This window comes from Amblyomma mixtum, unplaced genomic scaffold (genome assembly GCF_055824585.1).
Source record: "Amblyomma mixtum isolate Tamu unplaced genomic scaffold, ASM5582458v1 scaffold_24, whole genome shotgun sequence".
Classification (NCBI taxonomy): Eukaryota; Metazoa; Arthropoda; class Arachnida; order Ixodida; family Ixodidae; genus Amblyomma; species Amblyomma mixtum.
Window position 1 is genome coordinate 576,262 of NW_028317721.1, and position 25,177 is coordinate 601,438.

Genomic DNA, 25,177 nt, shown 5'->3' on the forward strand with positions numbered 1-25,177 from the left:
CCGTTACCTGCTGCCCACTTTAAATGTCCTGCGCGAGGCATTTCCTCTTCAGGGCCTTAAGTAGTATATCGTTACTTCGCGTTGCTTCTCTTACTCCGCTCTGCACCGGTGACCAAATGTGACCCTAACATTGTGCTTCTATACTTCCGAACAATGTTGCCAATTTTATTTCAATCCTTTCTTCAACCTCTGAGTCCCCACCAAAATAGTGGAGTACTGGCAGGAAGCAATCTTACACTTTTTTTCTCAGGGCTACCTGCAATCAACAGTTCAGCATCCGAAATTACTTTCCAAAGAGATTCCAACCTATTTTCATTATCTCTCTATTCTCGTTTTTGCTTCTGTATCTTTAGTCAGCACGTCCTCCAGATGTAGCTCAAATAAAATGAAAGTCATGTCGCATTTCATTCTTCGTCACTTACAAAAAATCTCAGTAAGTGCGAGCCCGCTCTAAGATGAAGGTAAGCACAAGCAAGTCGATTCACAAGCATTTTCATTGTTCACAAAGCAGTTTCAGGCGTTAACAAGCACTCGTGGCAGTGGAACAACACGCATAGGGGCATATTTGAACTGATAAGAGCCTTGCATTTTTCTCAGTGCTTCGCAAGTTTTAATTTTCTGCGGGGTAGACATTTCTAACACAGCTAAACTTTCTAAATGGAGTCATAAAATATAACGTACCGAGGCAAAAACTACGCTTGTTATAAACGTTTGAACTAGATCAATGGCACTGTTAACTCTTCGGGTCTCGGGAAGATAGATGATCAGACTATAGTGTTCACTCGTACTTTTAAGTCCGGTTGCTTTAATCGCTCGCTAAACAATTAGTTGGTTACACAAAATGATTGTTGTCATTCATGAAATATTCTTTAGAACAAAGAATTGCCCCAGAAGGAGCCAAACTTTTTCTTAGAGACCAATTTCCTTGGATCACTTCTTGTAGTCCTTAAAAGTTGGAATGCACAAACTGCCTGAAGAAAAGGCACTTCATTTACTAAACTCGAAGTATTCACTCTTCTCCAGTGAGTGAAGCTCCTGTCAGATGTATAGCACCTTCAGAAGAATGGCCTGAGGGGTGAGTTGGTGCAGGATGAAATGAACGGCGGCGCAACAAGGACACTAACAAGAGAGGGGACACCACATGTGCACACTACCAACTGTTTATGCTACCTTTCCATGCAATAAACAGTTGGTAGTGTGCGCATGTGGTGTCCCCTCTCTTGTTAGTGTCCTTGTTGCGCCGCCGTTCATTTCTTCGTACAGCACCTTCTACATACCTTTCTGGGAGGTCATCGTTCTCGCCGTGCATGAACTAATGACTGCATATTATTTCCCATCAGCTCTATCGAAATAAATAACGAGAAACCGGCCAACCCACGCTGGACCACAGGTAAATTCGAGCCACTTAATTCCCTTCACATCGTCTAGTCTATAATAGCTCTATTTATGTTCTCATAGCCTGACATTGCAGAGGTCAAGGCTATCAAGGGGCGAGATCTCTGCAAACCTACGGAAAGCGCAAAATACTGATGGTGTTCAAAGAATGTTACTTAAAGATTGTGGATTTCCGAAAAGTTAGCGATTTAGAGAAAGAAAAATATATCGTTTCTCTAGATGCACTCATTCAGTATCGCTTGCTACCGACATGTGCGTGTTATATAAAAAGATCACATGCTGCATGTGCTTTTCCTTACTATACTTTCGTTTTACCCGTCACACATTATTACTTACTGCGAGGAAAATCTCACAAGGGTCATCTGGAGAACTCTAAATGCTCTTTAAAACAAAAATACTTTCGGAGAAGGTTTCGAACCAGACCGTACGAGCTACTTGATATATCTAGTGTGGAAGTACATCACGTACCTCCCGCTTTGCTTAACCGCCGCAGGAAACACGTCCTTTACCTTAATCCCGTCGAAGGCGAAAAAGGCGGCTGCAGTGCACGCAGCGGGAGGGGTGTATAACTATAAAGCACTGACTAGCTCATCTAGCGAGCGTCTCCCACCTGTACCGTCGATGTCTCCTGAACGTAGTCCTAGCTGGATCTGCCGCTTTCCCTTTTCTAATCGAGCTGCGTCGGCGGCTGGTTGCGTCAGTTCGAGGCCTTTCATGTTAATGACCGCAGCACCGTTTAACCGTTACAGCACGACAAACCGCTTTGCGTGCTTCAGCCCGAACTCTTGCAAGACCTTGCCTTACCACTTTCAAGGTCCACGCTGTACGACTGCCTGAGAGCCGCTGTCCTGAGCCATGACGGAGTCAGGTACAGTCGCTTTTTCATAAACGATTTTGATATGACGCATTCACTTCCAGTTTCTCGAGCCCCACCCCCTGAGCAGGACGTTTATTTCTGCTTCCCCAGGAGGGCCACGGTCCAAAACTTCAATCGAAAGAATGCCCGTTAATTCCGATTTTACTATACCCTAAAAATTGTCCAAATTAATGGACTGTCTCGTTTAATAAAAGTGAAGTTCGCGGTGCTGTACTTTGTTTTGCCGCATCCGGTTCGCGTTAGTGGAATGCCCATTAGGTTCTTTCGCTTGGGCCCTCCACACAACCGCAGAGAGGGGGGGGGGGGGGGGGTGAGTCAGCCCAGCGGGATAAAGGAGGCCCCGGATAGCGGAGGATTACGGGAAAAGATCAAACTCCCTTCAGGGACGGATTCATTAGGTCACATCCTGTGTGCACATGCTTGCGGCGAGGCGGACCCGCGTCACAGTGCGTGGCTTTTGTCCCATCTCTCCAGCGGCGTGCGTTGACAGCTTGAAGCACAGTCAAGAGGATATTGCCACGCTAGCTGCAGGCATGAGCGACGATGCGGAACAGATGGGTTGAAGTGACTTTCCTTGAACTGGGGTCAACCGGACGTTGGGAAAGTGAGTGTTCGCGAAGCTCGCAGCAGGAAAGTTTAATTATCCGAAATCGTGATGGTATAAAGGGTTCACATGTGTACGGTGTCGCGATGTGTTACCTTCTTTCTTCAATCATTCATTGGTTGTGCTATCCTCTCGGAATTATTCATTGGTGATGTTTTCCTTTCCCCAATACTCTATTGGGTGGATGTTTGTGCAGTTACCTGATCGGTTATTCTCCGCACCGAGGGCGGGGATATAGGGCTTAAAACCAGCTGTTTCGGTAGGACCGAGGGCTGGTTTCGTCACGTAGAACTACGAGCCAGTCAAATATCTTTATGCTTTTAATTGTTATAAAAAGTTAAACTCTTCAGAAGTGTCCTTTAGCAATGGGATTGAGCAATTCAAATCTGCAAGACGTCAAGCATCCTACAACAATTATTCTTTGTGTTTTAAACGAATAACCTCTTCAGTCAGGATCTCAACTGGCGCAGTCGACAGGATTTGCTACGTCTTTATGCTCGAGGTATCTGACGGTGGGGCGGAAGAACAAGTCGGTGGACAAGCTGCAGAGCGGTACGTCCTAAAGGAGGAAAGTGAGTCAGCGTCATAGATTGACGTTGGAAGCTTCGAAGACTGCTGGTCAAGGTCAGCTGGACGTAGGAGGCTCAAGTCAGCGAGGAGCTGAAAGAGCCAGGCTACCGACGTGTCGTAGAGGTGCCAAGTACGTGCGCTGCGGAAGGAACCGAGCGTTCACGTTGAGGTTCAAGACAAAAACAAGGCGACCAGCGAATCAAACGAGGTAGACGTCATCAAGCTGCTGAATGAACCGGGCTAACGCATTGAGAAACTTCAAGCTGGAAGGCGACATCATCAGGGAGGTTGAAGTCAACGAGCTGCCGTGAGATCCGGGGCTCAACTCATCCGCGTGGAGGAACCCGCTGTCGCCACTCAGGGCGACGAGATACCGTGGCGGAGGAAAGCAACCAGCGAGGTAGGAGACCTTTCGGCTTTCTCCGAATTCACCATGTCGGTGTATTGTTTTCGTACTAGAAGTGATAGCACGGAAAATGGAGATGGCTGCCGTACGGTGTAATCGGGAGGGCATTATGCAACGCGTGGAGGCTAGCAGAAGGCAGAGCAGCGGCTTGAAATTGACAAATTGAAACTCGCAACTGAGCGAGAAAAGATAAAGCTTGCGCAGATGCAATCGAAATTACAGCAGGGACCAAAGGTTGCGAGCGAGATCAAATTTGCTGCAGTTCAATGTTCTGATTGCATGAAATTTGGGCATTTAATGATTGACTGTCCGAAATCGCAGCAAGAACAGCATGTTCCCGTGGTGAGAATTACCTGTGTGCCAATGGCTATAGGGGTGAAAGCTGCAGCGGTTAGGCAGCAGGGCTTAACCGTGTGTGCCGTGCCAGGAGAGATGGCTGAGGGCATAGGGGCGTAGTCACGCCTGTGAAGCACTGCTTGTCAGAGCAAGCTGAGATACAGCAGACCCAGGATGCACATGAGTGTATTGTTTGTGAACAGGAGTTCAGCACGTTACCAGAGCAGGTTGGCGCTAACTCTGAGGCAGGAGTAACGCTCGAGGAAGAGCTAGAGCAGGCACCAATAGCGGGAACACCCTTTGCAGGCGAAGGTAAGATGGCTGCCGAAGATTAATATTTTAGCCAGCCGGAGCTGACACTCGGCGCAGTGGCAGCAGATGTAGCCGAAGGTGTAAGCAAGTTGATAATACCTGAAAAACTCTCACCGTTCGAGCAGGCAAAAAGAGAGCGGCTACAGGAAGAAACAGAGAGAGCTGATTGTGAAGAGCATTTCGAAATTTCCCACGAACCTGTCTAGACAAACCTGAGGCCTCAGTACAGCTTCAGGAAGATCCGGAAGCTGCAAAAGTTTTCCAGCAGATTGTCAGCTAACAGAGATCGCTGCAATGTGTTTCGCGGCAGGTTGGCAACTGTGGGATTCGAATAATGCATCTGCCCCTGTGGGTATCAGCGTGGCAGAGAGACAGTATGTTTCATTGCCAGAAGTGCGGAAGCAAGCTGGTGAAGGTAGTTGTCAGAAAAGAAGGCGTGGCCGCACGATTTTCTTTGAAGCGAACGTCGGTGGGCAGCTGTACGAAGAGCTAACGCTACCTGAAACTGATTGCAAAACTGTATGTGAGGCAGCTGATGATAGGCGTAACCCTAATGTGAATTCCAAAGGGGCGATCGCAAACGCGACGGCAGCAGTCTTCGTAGAGCGCATGGAGCAGGTGACCTCTGTCAATTTTGAGGAAAGTGACAAGGTAGACCAAATAGCGGCGGCAGCCTTTGCAAGCAGCGCTGTGCCGTATTGTACGGAATTTTGGTCCAGTCTTCTGGATAAAGCCCAAAAGAAACAAGTTTTGTTTCGAGATGTAGGCGGCTAGAATTTGTTTCTGCCAGTTTGGGGCACGGATCTGACATGGTGGGTTCTGGAATGTGCAGATTGGTTTCCAGCTTTGCGTGTGCGGGTTGAAATAACCGCTGTGTGCGCGCATGTGTGCGTGTTGGTGGACTGACTAGACAGCCGACGTACGTGTGTGTATGTGTATGCAGTTTTGTTGTCGGACACCGAGGCTGAACTTTAATGTCCCACTGACAACAAGCGTCCGTGTGACATTCTTGGTTGGGAGGAGTGAAGTTCGCGGTCCTGTACTTTGTTTTGCCGCGTCCGGTTCGCGTTAGTGGAATGCTCATTACGTTCTTTCTCTTGGGCCCTCCGCACAACCGCAGAGAGGGGGGGTTGAGTCAACCCAGCGGGATAAGGGGGGCGCCGGATAGCGGAGGATTACGGGAAAGGTCAAACTCCTTTCAGGGACGGATTCATTACGTCGCATCCTGTGTGCACGTGCTTGCGGCGAGGCGGACCCGCGTCACAGTGCGTGGCTTTTGTCCCATGTCTGCAGCGGCGTGCGTTGACAGCTTGAAGCGCGGTCAAGAGGATATAGCCGCGCTAGCTGCAGGCATGAGGAGCGACGATGCGGAACAGATGGGTTGAAGTGACTTTCCTTGAACTGGGGTCAACCGGACGCTGGGAAAGGGAGTGTTCGCGAAGCTCGCTGCAGGAAAGCATAATTATCCGAAATCGTGATGGTAGAAAGTGTACATATGTGTACGGTGTCGCGATGAGTTACCTTCTTTCCCCAATCATTGATTGGTTGTGTTACGCTTTCCGAATGGTTGATTGGTGATGTTTTCCTTTCCCCAATAATCTATTCGGTGGACGTTTGTGCAGTTAGCTGATTGGTTATTCTCCCCACCGAGGGCAGGGACATAGGGTTTAAAATGGGCTATTTCGGCAGGACCGAGGGCTGGTTTCGTCACGTAAAACCACGAGCCCGTCAAGTGTAAATATGTTTTCTCCTTGCTTGTATCTTCCTTTGTGCTTTTAATTGTTATAAAAAGTTAACCTTTCCAGAAATGTCCTTTAGCAATGTGATTGAGCAATTCGAATGTGCAAGACGTGAAGCATCGTACATCAATCTTCAACCCAGTTTCCCTCTGCAAGATTCAGAGAGAGGGAACCTCAACTAGGAAGGCAGTCGATTGACGCTGCTCCTCTTTTGCGACTTCGCGCTGTTGGGTTGCGGTGCTGAGTTATTCCTCGAATTTCTGCTTGATTTCTTGTGTTCTCTTCCTATTTTCCAGGGTGACTGAACGCGGGAACGTGGACTGATGTCCACAAACTCTCCAGGTCAGGGGAACCCCCCCTGGGCAGCTTGTCTCTCCCCAGATGAGCTGCCTCTTGATTATTTCTTCCGTGGCGGAGTAAGCAGTATACCGGTTGCTCTCGTCCCCCGCGGATGGGGGCTCCATCAAGCTGAATAACCCCGAGGCTGTTCAGGCTGCTCTTAAATCTACCACCCCCCATTACATGAGAATCACTGACGTCCGGCAGTTCGGCCGTGGAGGGATCGTTTGCAGATCGCCAGACCAGGCATGCGTAACCGACCTACTCAAGTGTTCGTCGTTTGCCAATCACCCGGTGAGCGCATTCATACCTCCTCATCTGGCGTGTTCGAAAGGGCTAGTCCGTGGCGTAGACCCACAGCTAAGCGCGTCTGAGACCTTAGAAAAGCTCACTTCGGCTGGCGTGATCGCGATTCACCGATGCAGTCGTGTGGTGGATGGCACAAAGATACCGACGGAGACTGTTATTGCTACATTTGCGGGGCTGTCCTGTCCATCTGAAGTTAAGATGTGGCCTTTGGTTTTCCGTGTGGATCATTTCACATCTCAGCCTCTTCAGTGCCGTAATTGCTGGAGGTTTGGCCATCGCGCCAAGGCCTGTAAATCGAGTTTTCGTTGCTGTGGGTGTGGAGAGAGCCACGACCCCCCTGGGTGTTCTTCTCAACACGAGAAATGCTGTTTGTGTGGCGGTGGACACTCAGCAAGCCATTCCGAATGCCCAGCGCTGGCTGAAGAAGTTCAGGTACTTGAGTTTATTGACAAGCGCAGCTGCTCAAGACGTGAGGCAGTTGCAGTCATCAAAGATAGGACATCTGGCAATGCAAGTGTGGCAGCGCGGCATGCAACCGTTGTGGATTCCTCCTTGTCGCAAGCGATTGAGGCGGCGGTGGAGAAAGCAATGGCAAGTGCCATGGATCGCATAGTTGAAAATCTGTCCGCGTGCATTTCGCAGGTCATGGCATCCCAAATGTCCACTTTATTGCAAGCTTCTATTGCCCCTCTTTGTGGCACAATCACTTGTCCATTGGTTGCACCTCCCCAACCTTCTGTGCCCGTGACTTCCAATCCACATAGTCAGACTCAATCACAGCCTTCGTCTATCCCTACAACCAGTTATTCACAGCACAGTGAGACAGAAATCTCATCTGAAGAGTGCGTTGATATGGAGACTGAGATGCGTGCTCAAAAGCGCAGTGCGTCTCTATTAGGTGGTGCTGGTCCGTCTTGCTCTCAGTCGAAGAATAAAAAGAATCACCCTAGATCTACATCCAAGGGCATCATTTTGGATCAGGCGGTCTCCGCTGCGGCCCTTTCTGCGACATAGGGTCGTTGAAGGTGTTGCAGTGGAACTGCCGGTCTATTCTTTCTGCTTCAACAGATTTAGTTTGTTTAATCAGTAAATTAAGTCCAGATCCAATTGCTCTTCAGGAAACATGGCTCATTAAAGATTCTAGGTACAATTTACAAAATTATCGTTCTTTCAGGCTTGACCGGCCCTCAAGAGGTGGTGGGTTGCTATTGTTCGTATCCACAAAATTTTGCCACAGGGCAACTGTGTCATTTCAATATATGGACAGGCAGTGCGAAATTCAGGCACTTGGTCTCAATATTCCTGGATATCAGTCACTCACTCTGGCTAATGTATATTTTCCAACAGGTGTGCATGACGTTCGGCCTCTTGACTTGTTTTTATCTAGTTGCAGGAAACAGGTTTTAATTGTTGGAGACTTCAACTCGCATCATGTTTCGTGGGGGTTTCGAACAGATCGCTGCGGTACGCTCTTATGGGACTGGAGTTGTGTAAATAACCTCATCTGTTTATATTCGGGTCTCCTCACATTTGTCCGTGGTCAGTCTCGCTCAGCGTTAGACTTGTCATTTTCTTCCCCCGGAATAACTGTGTCCTCTTGGGCGCCAGTTGACTGTGCCTCCAATAGTGATCACCTTCCGATCAGCTTGCAAGTTATGTGCCAGTCGACCTCTCCTAACAGCACACGGCACACATTCATAAATTACGACAGTTTTAAAAATGCCCTCAAAGCAGACCTTCAGGAATTATCTCATTCCAACAGTGGAGATTATGCCATCCGCATTTGTTCAATTTTAGATGGAGCTCGTAAAAAATCGGAGTTCTTGTTTCAGGCACATAAGGGAACATCGCCGTGTCTTTGGTGGAACGCAGAGTGCGCTCGAGATTATAGGCGCCGTAAGGCTGCTTGGAAGAAACTTCTCCACAATCAGTGTCCCAAAAACTGGATCTATTATACGTTCGTTGCAGCTACGTTTAAGCGCACCGTATCTCGTGCAAAGGAGTTGCACGATATTGAACGCTACGAATTCCTTTCAAAATCTGGTAATAGGCGCGCTTTATTCAATTACCTAAAATCCAGGAAACTAATCTCGTCCACCATGAACGCTGTCTCCCTAGTTCAGTCACCGGCTTAACTTGCACAGTCCCTGGAAGAGATAGGCAGAGGCCTTGAGCGCCGGTTTACGGCTCTTCTTCCTTCTCCTCAGAGATTTCTTGCCACTTTGGACGATTTCGAGGAGGTCACCCTCACTGAGCTCTCGAACACTGTATCCCGCCTTCCACCCGCGGCCCCTGGTCCTGATGGTGTGACTTCTTCTATGATTAAAATTTTGTTCGAGGAATCTCCCAACGACTTACTGGCACTTATAAATTACTCTCTCAAGGGGCCATGGATTCCAAATGAGTGGCGTCTAGCAAAGGTTACCCCGGTGCTTAAAAAGCAGGGAGATGGTTATGTGTTAGACAATATAAGACCAATTTGTTTAACTTCGAATCTCGTTAAGTTAATTGAGAGGGTGTTGCATGGTAGAATAATGTCTGTTATTTCAGAGACTGGGTTGTTGAACCCTTGCCAGATTGGTTTCAGAGCAGGATGCTCTATATGGTGTGCCCATATCGATATGGAGAGCGGCATACAGTTAGCTCGTCGCCGAAACCAATACGCAGCGCTTGTTACTTTAGATGTATCTAAAGCTTATGACAGCGTTGAACACGGGACGCTCTTGCAAAGACTACAGGCAGTAGGACTTCCGAGATACTTTGTGGCTTGGGTTGCTGAATTCCTTGCTGACAGGAAATTTTACTGCTTCCAGAACGGTGTTTTATCAAGCAAATTTCGACAAGCGAGAGGAGTGCCCCAAGGGGCGGTCCTCTCCCCTGTACTTTTCAACATCTTACTCAGCAGTATTCCCTGCAGTCCTCAGGTGTCCACCTATGGTTATGCTGATGACATCGCCTTTTTTGCTTCAGAGAACGACATTTCCTCTTTGTACCAGTCCTTACAGTCCTACCTGAATGTCCTAGACCAATGTTTAGGAGACATTAATCTGTCCCTTAATGTCAATAAATGTGCTTTATTGGTTTTTCCGCTCTCTCGTCCAGTTAATATCTCTATTGTTTACCGGAACCATGTATTTCCTCAAATGCAAAGTGTCAAATACCACGGAGTAATTTATGATTCTTCACTTTCCTGGGGGGCCCATATCGAGCAGATCACTGCGAAAGGAGTCCGAGCAGTCGGTATGCTGCGCAGGCTGAGCAGTGTTCGTTCTGGCATGAGAAGACACTCACTTCTTATGATTTATAGAATGTACGTTCGTCCAGTCTTAGAGTTCGGCTGTGTTTTATTCTCTGGTGCGCCAGCGTATAAACTTCGCCCCTTGATTCTCTTGGAGCAGGAGGCGTTGCGCCTTTGTTTGGGGCTTCCAAAATTTGTGGCGAATTCCGTTTTGTACCTGGAAGCGCGTATTCCATCATTGACTTCTATATTTCGGCTCTTAACGGTGAAAACGTTCGTAAGAATGTGCGATTCTTCGCTTCATGCCTCCAATTTGATCTTCCTTCGTCAACCTCGGCCATTTGTCAACGAATCCTGGTCTCGTTTCCGTACCCCTCAGATATGTTTTGTGCAATCCCTCCTTGACCCCTTAAACGTCCGCATTTCGGACATCCGTCCGGTATGCGCCAGCTCTTCATCTGTTCAGATTGTCTTCGATGACATTTTTCCAAAACATGCAAAGTTAATGCCTTTTCATTTGCTCAGCGGTTTATTGCAGGATTACCTGCTGTGCTTTAAATCTCATGTGCTCATAGCGACAGACGCCTCACAGTGTGAAGAAAAGGCCGGTGTTGGCATTTTCTCCATCTCCCTTGACTGGTCATTCTCACTCCGCCTTCCCGATTACACCCCTATTTATTTGGCCGAATTTCTAGCAGTAGTCTTAGCGTTGCGCAAATTAAACAGCTCCTTGTCTTCTGTCATGATTATGACAGATTCATTATCGTTGTGTTCCTCTCTCACCGCGTCTACAACATCTCACGCACTTCGGTTACTCAAATGCTTGGTTCCACCGCACGTGTGTTCATTACGGTTGGTCTGGGTGCCTGGGCACAGAGGAATCCATTTGAATGAGGTTGCCGATACCCTGGCGAAGGCATCTCTTAAAGGCCCAGTCGTATCTGTGCTTCCACCCAGCGCATATATTACGGCGGCCAGGTTTCGCAGGTATCTGCTCTTGAAAGAATTCGCAGCATCAGCTCTGACCTCCTCTCCCGAATTCCGGCATCTCCTTTACCCGTGGTGCAGTAAAGGATGGCGATCACGCAAGCTTGAGGTTTCCTTCACGCGTCTACGTTGTCGCGTGCCTCACTTAAACTTCTACCTTTATAAATCTGGTCTGGCGGTCTCCCCATTGTGCCCGCTCTGCGGAGAACCCGAAACGATAGATCATTTCTTGTTGACCTGCAGCCGTTTCTCCTCTTTACGGAGCCGCCTGCTGGAGCTTCCGTTACGACAGCTTGGTCTAAGTCTGTCTGCCGGGGTTGCTCTGTCTCTTGGAGCTTCCTCCCTTGGGCACAGCAACTGGAATGTGCTCTCCGCCATGCAAAACATCCTTACAAACATTAAACGGCTGCCGTCTTAAGCTCTGCTCTTTCTCATGATCAATATTCCCCTGGAACGAAAGCTTTCTTAAACGTGGAATATTTAGCCCCATTCTCTATTTCAGTCAACGATCTCACAGCATTTGTTTAGCCTATTTCAATTACACATCTGAGATCCTTTCATTTATTTCCTAATTGCTATTATTATCTTAATTATTTTATTTTTCCCAACCATTATTTTCTTGTTTAACATTTTGTGCACCTATCAGTTGCCGCCTGTGTCTTGGCCAATACCCCGCAGTGGGTACGCGCCATTATCTAGAGGACAACAACAACAACAACACGCTCCTGGCCGGACAAGCTGACCACGGCTGTTGTTGGCCCTCCTCCCGTTAAAGAGCTTCTCCAAATAAACCCCACCTTTCTTTTGTGCAGGTGCTGGGTAATATCCTCTTGCCCTGGAACTCCCGCAGCCGAACGCTACCTCGTACCGCGATGCCTTCGGATGTCAACCACCAAGGCGTACAGGTGAGCCCGACCACCGTCGTCTGTGCTGGTTTACTCCGCCAGCGCGGCCCCGCCATCTTCAGCGGCACGGACGACCATGATGTTGAGGATTGACATCGTTTGAGCGGGTGAGCGCATACAAGTGGTATGCAGAAATCAAACTGAACAATGATTTTCTAGCTGACGGACGTGAAAATCTGTGGTATCGGAACCACGAGGCGCACATTACATCGTGGTCCATTTTCAAAGCAAACTTATCGGAGGTATTCAGCCGTCCGGCTGTTAGAAAACTCCGTGCCGAACAGCGCTTGCGTGCGCGGTCGCAGCAGGTAGGAGAGAACTTCACGAGTTACATCAAGGATGTCGTCGGCCTGTGCAAGGGGGTGAACGCACAGATGTCCGAAGCGTACAAGATCAGGCATGTTCTCAATGACATTGATGACGACGCCTTTCAGATTTTACCTCGAGACCTGGGCACTGTTGCGGAAGTCGTCATCCTATGTCAGAGTTTCGACGAACTACGCAAGCACAGGGCCCTGACTCGCGAACACACAACGAAAGTCACTCGCTTGCTGGCCTGAAAGATGCAAGAGACCAGTCATCGCTCCCTCCGCACATCAAGAGCTTCATCCGTGAAGAAGTTGCACGGCAGCTCTCACTTATTTCACGCCATCAAGAGCCATCACCACACATAACTCCGACTCTGCGACATCATTCGAGAACAGGCGGCTGAGGCTCTCCCGCAAGCCCCTTAGTCCTAACCTATCGCGGCCCCGCTGACATATTCGGACGTTGTTGCGCGACATCGACCACCTGCCTGTGCTACATCTCTTGGTCCCGTTGAAGAGCCCGCTGCTTTTATTCCACCGCCTGCTCATCTGTGAAACTCCTGGGGCACGCGTCATAATATTCGACCGCCTGCTCAACTGGGAAACTCCTGGCGCCCGCCTGACAACCGCCCTATCTGCTACTTCTGCGGCTTGCCAGGTCATGTGCCACGGCTTTGCCGTCTACGCATGAACGTCTCACGACCACTTTCTGAAGTTTCCGGTTACTGGCCGCAGCGTCAGCACTCACCTCCTGCTCAGCCGCCCCTGAGCCGTTCTCTGTCTCCTAACCGCACCGTATTCACTGGACGCCTTTCATCTTCTCCGTGTCGGCGCTCCATCTCTTCAATGCAACAGCATCCCTCGACCACTCAAGAGGAACACTAGGTGCCGCAGTTCGTGAGGCGAGCACTGTGGAGTCGTCGAAATTTGAAAGGCCTCCTTTTTCTACCGCTAATTTAATTGAAATTTTTGTAGAGGGCGTATCTGTGATGGCGCTTGTCGACACCGGTGCTGCAGTTTCTGTCATGGATGCAGCCCTTTGCCACTCTTTGAGGAAAGTGACGACGCCCCTTTCTGGACTGTCGTTACGAACTGTATGTGCCCACCTCATCCAGCCGTTAGCAGCGTGTACTGCTCGACTAGTCGTAGAAGACATTTTACATTTGGTAGAGTTCATTGTTCTGCCGTAATGTTCGGATTCGATCATCTTAGGCTGGGACTTCCTATCGCTCTACGACGCAGTCATTGACTGTGCTCGGGCTCAAATAGCGCTCTCTATGCTGCCGAATCCGGTGCCAGAGACTGAAATTGGTGGTCCCCTGATTCTGCCAAAGCATTTGTCGCCGACAGTATCGATATTCCTGCGTGCTCTTCCGTGATTGTGCCTCTCTCCTGTGACTGTGTTCGCGATGCCAGTTTCATCTTCACGCCGTCTCCTACTTTTCTGCGACGCCATTGTCTGCTGCTGCCTTATTCCTTGCTCACGATATCCACCGGCCTCACCGCACTCTGTCTTCAACCCGCTTTCAAGCCCCTTCGCTCTGCGCCTCAGGAAATGCGTCGGGGAATGAGCTCTTTAATTCTGTTTTAAACCAACCCTACACTGCCGCAGAATCACCGCCTGACGCCATGGACGCCCTCAGCTCACCTATCCCTGTGCCCGCCCCGTTTTCGACCGATCTATTGACGCCACTCTTCCTCCAACACAGCGAACCCATCTTCTTGCGTTTCTTGAGAATTTTCGCTCCTCCTTCGATTGCCACCAACGTGTTTTGGGGCGCACGTCGGCTGTCGAGCACTGCATTGACACCGGTGCCCATGCCCCTCTGCGATAGCGACCATATCGTGTTTCCACGACTGAACCACGAGCTATTAAATAACAGGTAAACGCCATGCTTCAGAGCCACGCTATTCATCCTTCTAACTGCCCATGGGCCTCCCCGATTGTCCTCGTCAAGAAGAGGAATGGTTCCGTTCGATTTTGCGTCCATTACCGCCGCAATAATATAGCACACACGCAAGGACATCTACACTCTGCCTCGTAGTGAGGACGCTCCGGTCTCTCTACAAGGCGCCGAGCTCTTTTCTTCCCTTGATTTGCGGTCCGGTTACTCGCAGGTCCCAATGGCACCGTCATACCTTTCCGTCATGCCTTGCGCCTCCGCCATGCCTTTTACCGTCATATGACGATTTCAGCCTTTAACACTCCTACTACTTTCGAGCGAATGATGAATATCATTTGGCGTGGCCTCAAGAGCAAGACATTCTTGTGCTACCTGGGTAATATAGTTAACTTTTAGCCCGGCTTTAAAACGAATCTGTGTCGCCTGAAGCACGTCTTGACACGCCTGACAAACGCAGGCCTGCCGATGAACTTAAAAAAATGCACCTTTGCTCCCGTGACCTGACAATTTTAGGTCACGCTGTGTAGAGAGACGGTGTACGCCCTGACCCCGCGAAACTTCGTGCCGTGATTGAGTTTCCCAAACATTCCACCAATCAGAAATTTGTCAGCGTCCTAGGGCTATGCTCTGATTTTAGGCGTTTCATTCTCAACTTTGCCTCAATTGCTGCCCCTTGGACTCAGCTGCTAGGCCCCATTGTCGACTTTTCGGCTTGGGCATCTGCATGCAATTACGCCTACAACACCTTGCGTCGTCTCCTCACGGCACCACCCATCTTGCGCCATTTCAATCCGGCGGCCCCCACTGAAGTCCACACGGATACCAGTGGTACTGGTCTCGGTGCAGTGCTCGCCCAGCGCAAATATGGATTCAATGAATAGGTTGTTGCCTATGCCAGCCGTACACTTACCAAGGCTGAGTCTCACTACTCTGTGACTGAAAAAGAGTGGATCTCTATTGTGTGGGCCTTAAGCAAGTTTTGCTCCTACGTGTACGGCCGTCCTTTCGACGCCTTTACGAATCATCACGCCCTTTGTTGGCTTTTTTCACTGACAGACACTTCTGGCTCTCTGGCGTGGTGGGCGCTGCGTCTTCAAGAATATTTACACGTGGATTAGAGGTGGAAGAAGAAAGAGAGCCAAATCGGTAGAAGTCATCATCATCATCAGCCTGAATACACCCACTGCAGGGCAAAGGCCTCTCGCATGTCTCTCCAATTAACTCTGCCATTTGCCAGTCCGCTGGTCCTCAAGGGTAATCGGTAGAAGTAGACGACGCTGAAGTAGAGGTCCGTTTTGTGGTGCCTTCGTTCCCTTGTTCAGCTCTCGGTGCCCACGTTCAGCCGGTGCTGTTCCTTTTCAGTGTCACAACTGTTACACATCTAGTGGAGCAGTGCTGGGTATGCTTCCAGACCTGCGTACGCCTACGATGTAAAAACGGACCTCACACCGGCTCATCAGCGCCCAAGCCGCCGCCTCCGCGGAGAGTCGCCTGAATTTATGCCCCTTCTCCCGCCAACAAGGACGACGCAGCCTCGGCAGCTGAGTCCAACTGAAATGGCCGCTGACACCAGGCCCCCGGCGCCGATCCAGCCTCGACCGTCGAGTCCCACTACTATGGTCAATGACACCAGGGCCCTGGCGGCGATCCTTTGCCACCCACCGTGAACACCGCCATCTTTTCACGGTGACGTGTTCGAAGACGCTGAGGATTGGCTGGAGACCTTCGACGCAGGCTCGAGACACAGGCTGGTGCGACGAGCGCAAGCTCAATACCGGCTACTTTGCCTTGGAAGAGTCTGCCGGGACGTGGTTTCAAAACCACGAGGCTACCCTTCCCACCTGGGAGACGATTTGCGGGAGTCTCCTGGCCACGTTACCCAACGCTGACCGCCGGGAAAAGGCTCAAGCTGCGCTGCACTCCCGAAGTCAGCGCACAAACGAAAGTGTGCGCATGTACACCGAAGACATGGCCCGTGTTTTCAAGCGCGCCGACCCCAACATGGCAGAGGAGAAGAAGTTGCGCCACCTCTTGCATGCGTGGGGTTAAGCAGGAGCCGTTCGCGGGCCTCGTGCGTAGCCCGCCCCATACGGTGGCGGAATTTCTTACCGAGGCGACCACGATGGAGATGACGCTGCAACAACGGGCCCGCCAGTACAATCGGGACATGAACAGCATGGTGCCCGAAGGCTTTTCGTCTTGTTTCAGCGGCAGTGCCGACACCTTGCGCGAACTAATTCACTCAGTTGTCCGGGAGGAACTTCAAGGAATCCATCTGCCCCAGGTTGCGCCTGCACCGCTGGCAGCGCTGACCGAAGTCGTCAGGGATGAGGTGCGACAGGTTGCGCAGGCACCTCGTGTCCCCGAAGCGCCACCACGATTCAATTCAGACCCACGTACGCATCCGTTGTGCGTCGCACGACTAGCTACGGTCCCATTTCCCCTACGCCTGGCGTGAGCAACATCGCTACCTGTCACGCAAACGTGCCTGACTACGGTATTACCCCGACGACTCCCGTGAGTAACATCGCCGCATATTCCGCAACCGCACCTGCTACAGCTGGGCCACGCCCTCCGAAGTCGGATTTGTGGCGTACACCGGACCGCAGGCCTCTCTGCTACCACAATGGGAAGCCCGGTCATCTCTACCGAGCATGCCCGTACCGCCAGGTGGACCTTCGCGGTTTCCATCCCGACACACCTTGCTGTCAGAACGGCGAACGAGCGCATGAGATTGCGCAGCTTCTCTGGGCGCGCCAGAGCTGTGTCTACTCCGGAAGGCGCGAGTCCCGTTCGCCTTCACCTCTCCGCTATCGGGCTTCCAGTCCCTGCCGCCAGAGTAGCTCTGCTGGCCGTCGCTTGCCGAGTACGCGTCGGGAAAACTAACACCAGCGACCTCTGGAGGCAAGGCCACTGCTGTCAGGAAAACTGAATATCATCCGCCCCCGATATACCGATACGCCGATTTCTCACAGGGGCAAGGTAGCGACAGCATCCGACGCGTACTTCTGATTTCTGCGTGACAATATACGGAACTGACGCGATCGCTTTACTTGATACTAGCGCGGACTATTTAGTGATGAACCACGCCCTCGCCCAGGAATTGGGCAAAGTTGTGACGCCATGGTTGGGCCCTAGCATTCGCCCAGCTGGAGGTCACCTCATTACCCCGGCCGTAAGGTGCACAGCCGGAGACGGCATCCGCAGTTTCGTCTACGTCGGTGAATTCGTCGTCTTGCGCGAGTGTTCGATAGATTTGATCCTGGGTCTCGACTTTCTACACGCAAAAGATGCTGTGATCGACCTACACGAGGCGCGAGTCCCATTTTTGACGAAGCACGGTGTGGCGCAGAGTGACACAGAAGACCCAGGAGTGAACGCTCTGCGTATTGTCGAAGACGACGTAGTGCTGCCACCATGGTCCAGTGTGCTGGTGATAGTGAGGAACGACTCGTTTCACGACTACGAAGGTATTGCGGACAGTCATCCTTCTCTGCTGCTCTAGAAGGGAGTGGCTATCGCTGCGGTCTTCTAGAACTGAATGACGGCTGTGCGACAGTTTTTCTGACGAATTTCAGCAATGAAATTCCCCACCTCGCCAAGGGAACGGTCGTCGCCTGCCTCCACGACGTGGATGGGTTGGCGAATCTTTGTCCCGTAGAGATGAATCTTCACAACGATGCCGCACCACGTAACGCTCTTCAGAAGGTAAAAATCAATCCGGTGTTGACCTCATCAGAAGAACCTTCTGTCGTTGCTGCTACTTGATTTTAAGGCGAAAGCCTTTAATGCCTCATCGTTGTAAGCAGCAGTTGTCGACAGAAAATGTCACGCTTTTCAATTGGTCGAAACGGCCGGGACGTCACAGTGCGCGAATTTCAAACGGGGCCAATTGTACTTTGCCTAGTAACCATGCAACCAATTGAAGGGATCGTATAGTGATGCTCCAAGTAAGTGGGAATGAGCTTAGTTAATTGCTTAATTGCCCAAAGAGCCTAATTAAGTTTATAGTCAGGCCATATTAATAAATAAAAACGAGTAGGAAATTGGTCGAGCTCGGGAATCCAACCCCGGTCTTCGGCGTGCGAGACGAGCATGCTATCCACTCCGCCATGCCAGCTGGATGGTTTGGAATGAACAAAGGCGCGTCTAGTGAATACGGTGTCTTCGCTCACTCCCATCCTCCTCCCTTTCCTTCCGGAGAGGTTTAGGTGTCCACCGAGATATGAGAGACAGACACATTTCCTTTCCTCAAAAACCAACTTACCGACGAGCGAGGCGTAGAACCGAATGGGAAATGGCGTTCTATGGACTCCCTGGCAGCGTTGCAAGATGCTGTCGGGTTCCACTCTTAGAGGCAAAGCTTAAAGTCTTAACCACACATCAGTGACCACACTTTAGGTAAAAAAAGTGCCCCCCTGAATTTTGACGGGTGTTCACCGAGATATATGAGACAGTATACTGCGTCATTTCCTTTCCTCAAATACAATTTTCATTTACTTCATTACGGGTCCTCTTTGTCTTTCACTCCCACTTCCTCCCTTGCTCTACGGAGCGATTCAGGTGTCCACCGAGATTACAGAGAATTACTGCGCCATTTCCTTTCCTCAAAAAGCGTTGCGTTCAAAGAGCAAGGCATCGCGCCGAACGGCTGGGAGCGTTCCGTGGACTCCCTGGCAGCGCTACAACACGCTCTCGCGTTCCACTCCTAAATGCGAAGCTTAAGCGTCATTAATTAGCCGGTAATTAGTATTAAGGTATTAATCAGTAATAAAACCATTAATTAGTGATTTGTTATCACTTAGTAATTAGTACTCAATTATATGTGACGCCACCAGTGCCACAGAAACAGCAAAAGTGGTTCGGAAAACGCTTTCGCCTCTACGCACTTTAGGCAGTCAAAGTGCCCCCTGAATTTTTAAAGATTGCTTCGCGGTGAGCTCCAAGGTCGGACGTACGGCGGTAGCCAAGCATCGCATCGTCAACGATTCGGCCACACCACCAGTTTGTCAGCGTCCATGCCGTGTTTAGCCTAAAGAGCGCGAGGCTATTAGAACGCAAGTCGATGAAATGCTTGCAGACGTTGTTATACAGCCGCCAAGAGGTCCGTAGACGTCGCAGGTTGTTCTCGTGAAAAACAAAGACAACACGTTGCTATTCTGCGTTGATTACAGGAAACTGAATAAGGTTACTAAAAAGGACGTATACCCACTCCCCAGGATCGATGATGCGCTTGACCGACTCCGAGATGCCATGTTCTTCTTTTCCTTAGATCTTAAAAGCGGATTTTGGCAGATCGAGGTGGACGAGGGAGACCGTGAGAAAACGGCTTTTGTAACACCCGGCGGTCTGTACGAATTTATGGTGCTCCCGTTTGGACTTTCGGCCACGTTTCAACGCATGATGGCCACTGTTTTAGTTGGTCTGAAGTGGCAGTCGTGCCTTGTGTACCTGGACGACGTGGTCATCTTTTCGTCTAGCTTCGAACAACACTTGCAGCGATTGCGCATTGTCATTCAAGCTCTGCAGTCTGCACAGCTAACTATCAAGCCAAAGAAATGTGATTTCGCCTTCGAGGAGCTTCGTTTCTTAGGTCATGTTGTTAGCTCACAAGGTATTCTCCCAGACCCCGACAAAACTTCCGCCGTCTCCAGTTTCCCACGCCCAACCGACAAGAAGGCCCTCTGACGTTTTTTGGGCCTCTTCTCCTATTACCGTCGCTATGTTCAAGATTTTTCTCGCCTAACTGAGCCATTGACAGCCTTGACTCGAGATAACGCACCCTTCGTATGGGGATGTGCCCAACACGAAGCCTTCGAGGAACTCCGCTGCCGCCTTCAAAGTCCACCAATACTAGCTTATTTTGACGACAATGCAGAGACTCATGTCCACACTGACGCCAGCACTTTCGGCTTCGGAGCGATCCTCCTACAGTGGCAGGACGGTGCAGAGCGAGTAATCGCCTACGCGAGCCGCACTCTTTCTCGATTGGAACGGAACTATACGATTACAGAAAAAGAGTGTCTCGTCGTCATCTGGGCTCTGCGTATGTTTCGACCATACATCTACGGACGACCGTTTCGTGTTGTCAGCGATCATCACTCTCTATGCTGCCTAGCCAGCATTAAAGCCCCTTTTGGCCGGTTGTCCAGATGGAGCCTCCGTTTGCAGGAGTACGGTGTGGCGGTCGTCTATAAATCGGGTCGGCAGCACCAGGACGCGGACTGTTTATCACGAGCGCCCGTGGAGCCGGCTACGCAAGACATCACCGAAGATTACCCCCTTCTTTGTGCCATTAGCGTCTCCCGTATTTCGCAGCTTCAACGGAGTGAGACTTAGTTCGCGCCACTCATTAAGTATCTGGAGGGTTTTAATGCTAGTGTACCTCGTGTGTTCCGTCGTGGACTACAGTCCTTCATTCTGCGGCGTGGAGTCCTATAGAAGCGCTACTATGACAGCAACAAGGAGACGTTGCTGCTTGTTGTTCCATCCTAGTTACGCTCCGAAATCTTGAGCGTTGTCATGATGAACCATCCGCTGTGAACTTGGGGGTCAGGAGCACACTGGCAAAGATTCGGCTTAAGTATTACTGGCCCAGTTTACTACTATCAGTGCGTAAATGCGTAAAAACATGCCGCGATTGCCAGCGGCGCAAATCTCTTCCTCTGAAACCAGCCGGCTTTCTCCAGCCCATAGCACCCCCAAAAGACCCCTTTTCAGCAACTTGGCATAGACCTCCTCGGCCCTTTTCCGATGTCGTCCACAGGAAAACGGTGGATTGCGGTCGCGACCGATTATTTGACACAGTACGCTGAGACCACGTCGCTTGCAAACGGTACTGCTGCTGAAGTTGCCAAATTCTTTGCCCACAACATCATACTGTGGCATGGCGCTCCTGCAGCTATCGTTACTGACCGTGGAGCTGCATTTACGGTCCGCTTCACTCAGGCTGTGCTCAAGCTCACGCACACCAGCCATAGACATACAACGGCGTACCAACCGCAGACAAATGGCTCGGTGGAACGCCTCAACAGGATCTTGACCGACATGCTTTCCATGTATGTTGATATCAAACAGAGAACATGGGATCAAATTCGTCCATACGCAACATTCGCGTATAATACCGCGCAGCAAGAAACTACGCGGTTGACAGGTTACCACCCCCTCTGGAGGCCATGTTACCCGTGGACCCCCCTGACAGTGAGAGTGAACTTGTCGTCGACGTCGCCACTTTTGTTCAGCGCGCGGAAGAAGCGCGGCAAGTGGCAAGACACCGCATTCACCCTCAGCAGCAGATAGATGCTTACCGCTACAACCTTGGACGCCGCAGCATTACCTACAATCCAGGCGACTATGTGTGGATCTGGACGCCCTTTCGTCGCCGCTGGCTGTCCGAAAAGTTGCTGCACCGCTACATCGTCTATTACCTTGTCCGCCGCCTCAGAAACGTAACGTACGAAGTTGCACCAGCCTCGCCAGCTCGTTCATCGCACAACAGTAAGCGCAGCGACGTTGTGCATGTGCTGCGAATGAAGCCAAACTACGAGCGACCCCCCGACTGAGTTTCAGGCTGCATGTAGTCTATTCCGTGATGTGAGATTCGTGGTGTAACTCTTGACGACAAGCCAGAGTCCAAGCACTCACCAGGGAACTGAGCGACAATCCCAACGTAGTCTACACGGACGCAGCAAAGTACCGATACCAACGCAAAACGATCGTCGTTGTAACAGACGAAGGAGGGTAAGAAATAACCAGCGCAACGATGAACAACCCAAACATAGAAGCAGCTGAAGAAGCCGCCATTGCTCTGGCAATATCGCACGGAAACGCAACAGGACACAACCTCACTGTAGTGACGGATTCCAAAAAATCATGTAGAAACTACACAAGAGGCAGGATAGACAGCATCGCCAATCGTATTCTACACACGACGAGAAGACACAAAAACACTAAACATAGTATAGTGTGGGCTCCCGGACATGAGGGGCAACGTGGCAGCAGACGAGTTAGCTCGAGGGTACATCAACCGAGCAGACTCAACACTTTGCACCACAGGCACCTTTGACCCAGTTATCCCCACGTACTCAGATATACTCGATCATTACAGGGGTCAGCGGAAACACTACCCTGCCCCACAGAAAAGGCTCACCAAAGAGGAGGCGGTACAGTGGCGCAGACTGCAAACCGGTACCTACCCACACCTGCACAAACTACTCAAGATTTTCTCTACACAATATGCAGACGAATGTCCGTGGTGTCAGGGTAAACCTACACTAGAGCATGTCACATAGACCTGCCTTAAAGCAGACTTAGAGCCAAGAATAAACAATCCGAGTGTGATGGGGTGGGAGCACTTGCTGGCTAGCGAGGACGAGGAAGCGCAACAATTTCTTGTGCGCTTAGCCACGATGGCGGCAGTCAAGTGCGGCATCCTGGACCAAGGATCGACCACGGCGCGGCGCCCAGTGACCCGTAGGGGTCAAGAACAGTTTAAATTTATTAAGAATAAAGTTTTTTTCCATCCATCCTGACTCTTGAACGCTTTTTCTTCCCTCTCTTCTGTCTGACAGTAGCACCGCATCGGGGCGATGCTGCAGAGGAGGGGGCAGTGACACGTGGTAGAAGAAGAAAGAGAGCGCAATCGCTACAAATAGACGACGCTGAAGTGTAGGTCCGTTTTCTGATGCCCTCGCTCCCTTGTACAGCTCTCGATGCCCTCGTTCACCCGCTGCAGCTCCCTTTCAGTGTAACAACTGTTACAATATAATATCCAAATTGTCTACCGGTCGGGCCGCAAGCATCAGGACACCGACACCTTGTCTCGCTCCCCGCTACCCACCGAACTTGCCAGGCTCTGTGAAATCGAAGCCACTACGCCATCTCCTACCATCAGTGACCTGCGTTCTGAAAAGAGCAAGGAACCCAGGATTCGTGCTCTTCTCGACTTTCTCTACGACCCATCGGCAGTTACACTATCCCGAACCCTGCGCCGTCAAGCTTCACATTTTGAAATCTGAAATAACCTGCTTTATCGCCAGAATTCTCACTCTGATGTACGAAAATGGCTCCTCGTCATTCCTCACCACCTCCAGTCCTATATCTGCTGATGTTTAAGCGCTGACTTGCAATGCGATAACTCCGGCATTTCAAGACTTACACGCACTTCCGTATTCGCTACTGCTGGCGTGGCATGTGCATTTATTTTCGAGGTACGTACGCTCGTGCCTCAACTGCCAACGCCGCAAGACACCCATTAACCGTACTGCTGGCGAGTTGCAGTCGCTATCTTGTCCGGCTCGCCCTTTCTACCGCGTTGGCATTGATTTATATGGGCCCCTCCAGTATACTGCTTCTGGCAAACGATGGGTCACATTTGCCGTCGATTAGCTCACGAGGCATGCTGAAACCGCCGCGCTCACTGCTGCCACGGCACAGGATGTGGCATACTTAATTCTGAGTCAGTTCATTCTTGGACACGGTGCCCCTCGTGAACTCCTCAGCGAGAGGCCACGCCTTTCTATCTGACGTCATCAAAGCACTGCTCTGTGAGTGAAACGTCATCCATCGGACTTGCACCCCTTACCGCCCTAAGACAAACGGCCTCACTGAATGCTTTAACCGCACTCTCAGGGTCAGGCTGGCTATGTACAGTGAGAGACAAAACTCTCCGGACCACGTGTTCCTCTAACGAAGCAGATAGCTCTGCTATTAGTCGGCGGCTGGACACCACACTTTGGGAGGTAAAAGGTAAATTTTTGTTCTTTCATCTCCACAAGTGCGGCCTCCAGCCGCTGTCTAATAGTAGAGCTATAAGCTTCCTTTGAGGAACACGTGGTCCGGAGACTTTTGTCCCCGATTGTACGTCAGTTAGAACCACTCGAAATGGGACCTGATTCGTGCGCATATTACGATCGCGTAAAATACTGCTACGCAGTCTACAACAGCATTTTCTCATTTCTTTCTCCTTATTGGTTGACATCTCTCCGATCCCACTGATACTGTTCTATTTTACAACCCTGACCACCGTTACCGAAGGCGTCAGGCACGCCGAAGATTGCCGCTAGATCACCTGTCGCTCACGACAGCTACCCAGTCCCTTCAGAAAACCCGCCATGACGAAGATCAACCTTCCCACCATTTCCCGCCCTGCACTCTTGTCTGGCTGCGGACACCTCCCCGTACTCCGGGCTTCACCCGAAAACTGCGCGCTAAATATAAAGGGCCCTGTCGCATCTTGAAGCACACATCTCCAGTGTCATGAGCGTACTTCTGGCCACGTGGGCCCGACCAAGCAGCAACCGTGAACAGTCGACGAGGCCAACAACCACGCGACGGCGGTGGTGCAGTATAGTGCTTGTGATGCCCCCCCTCCTAGCCTAAGTGGATTAGTGCAGCGGTCTTCTTTGAGCGGAGGTAACCACGGCAGCAGCGACGAAGGCAGGAGATGCGCAGGAGGCATTGCCAGCGGCAACCACAGCGGAAGCGGAGGCGGCGTGGCGGCGCCAGTCAGGCCAAGTGTATACCCTCGGGTCGTCGAAGGACGGACGGGTGCTACGCACAGTCACGCTGGTTGTTCATTGAAGACGGCTGTGTCCCCGACTCGTGTTATGAACATCAGGCGGGGAAGCACGTTAATTCACCTGCTGGTAGACTGCGGGAGAATCTTTTCCAGCCGTGTCGGATTAGTCAGCATCTACCCCTTCCCATCGACCGAGCTACGAGAGAGAGCGGAAGAGCCCGCACCGCCCCTGCCGTGGGTGGTAACACCAGCGCCCACTTCGGTCCATCCGATTGGACAGTGCCCCAGCCAGGGATCTGGGGAATCCGAACCCTATTTAACTCAGCTGTGAGTGTGGCCGAGAGAAGCCTGCTAGCTCCAGTCGACTCCGGTTGACGAAGAAATTCCCTTCTACTGAGAGTCATTCTCAGTCCCTCTTTGTAAATAATG

At 50.8% G+C, this 25,177-nt stretch overlaps 1 protein-coding gene across 1 annotated transcript in view; it reads left to right on the forward strand.

The window, feature by feature from the left end:
- Positions 1 to 11,984: 11,984 nt before the first annotated feature.
- The window catches only part of LOC149324549 (uncharacterized), a 78,036-nt gene continuing 64,843 nt past the window's right edge, over positions 11,985 to 25,177 (forward strand). Inside the window, exons 1-2 of the mRNA XM_089565432.1 lie at positions 11,985 to 12,017; positions 17,582 to 17,699. Coding sequence (XP_089421558.1) covers positions 11,985 to 12,017; positions 17,582 to 17,699 — 151 coding nt within the window. The remainder of the gene's footprint in view (positions 12,018 to 17,581; positions 17,700 to 25,177) is intronic.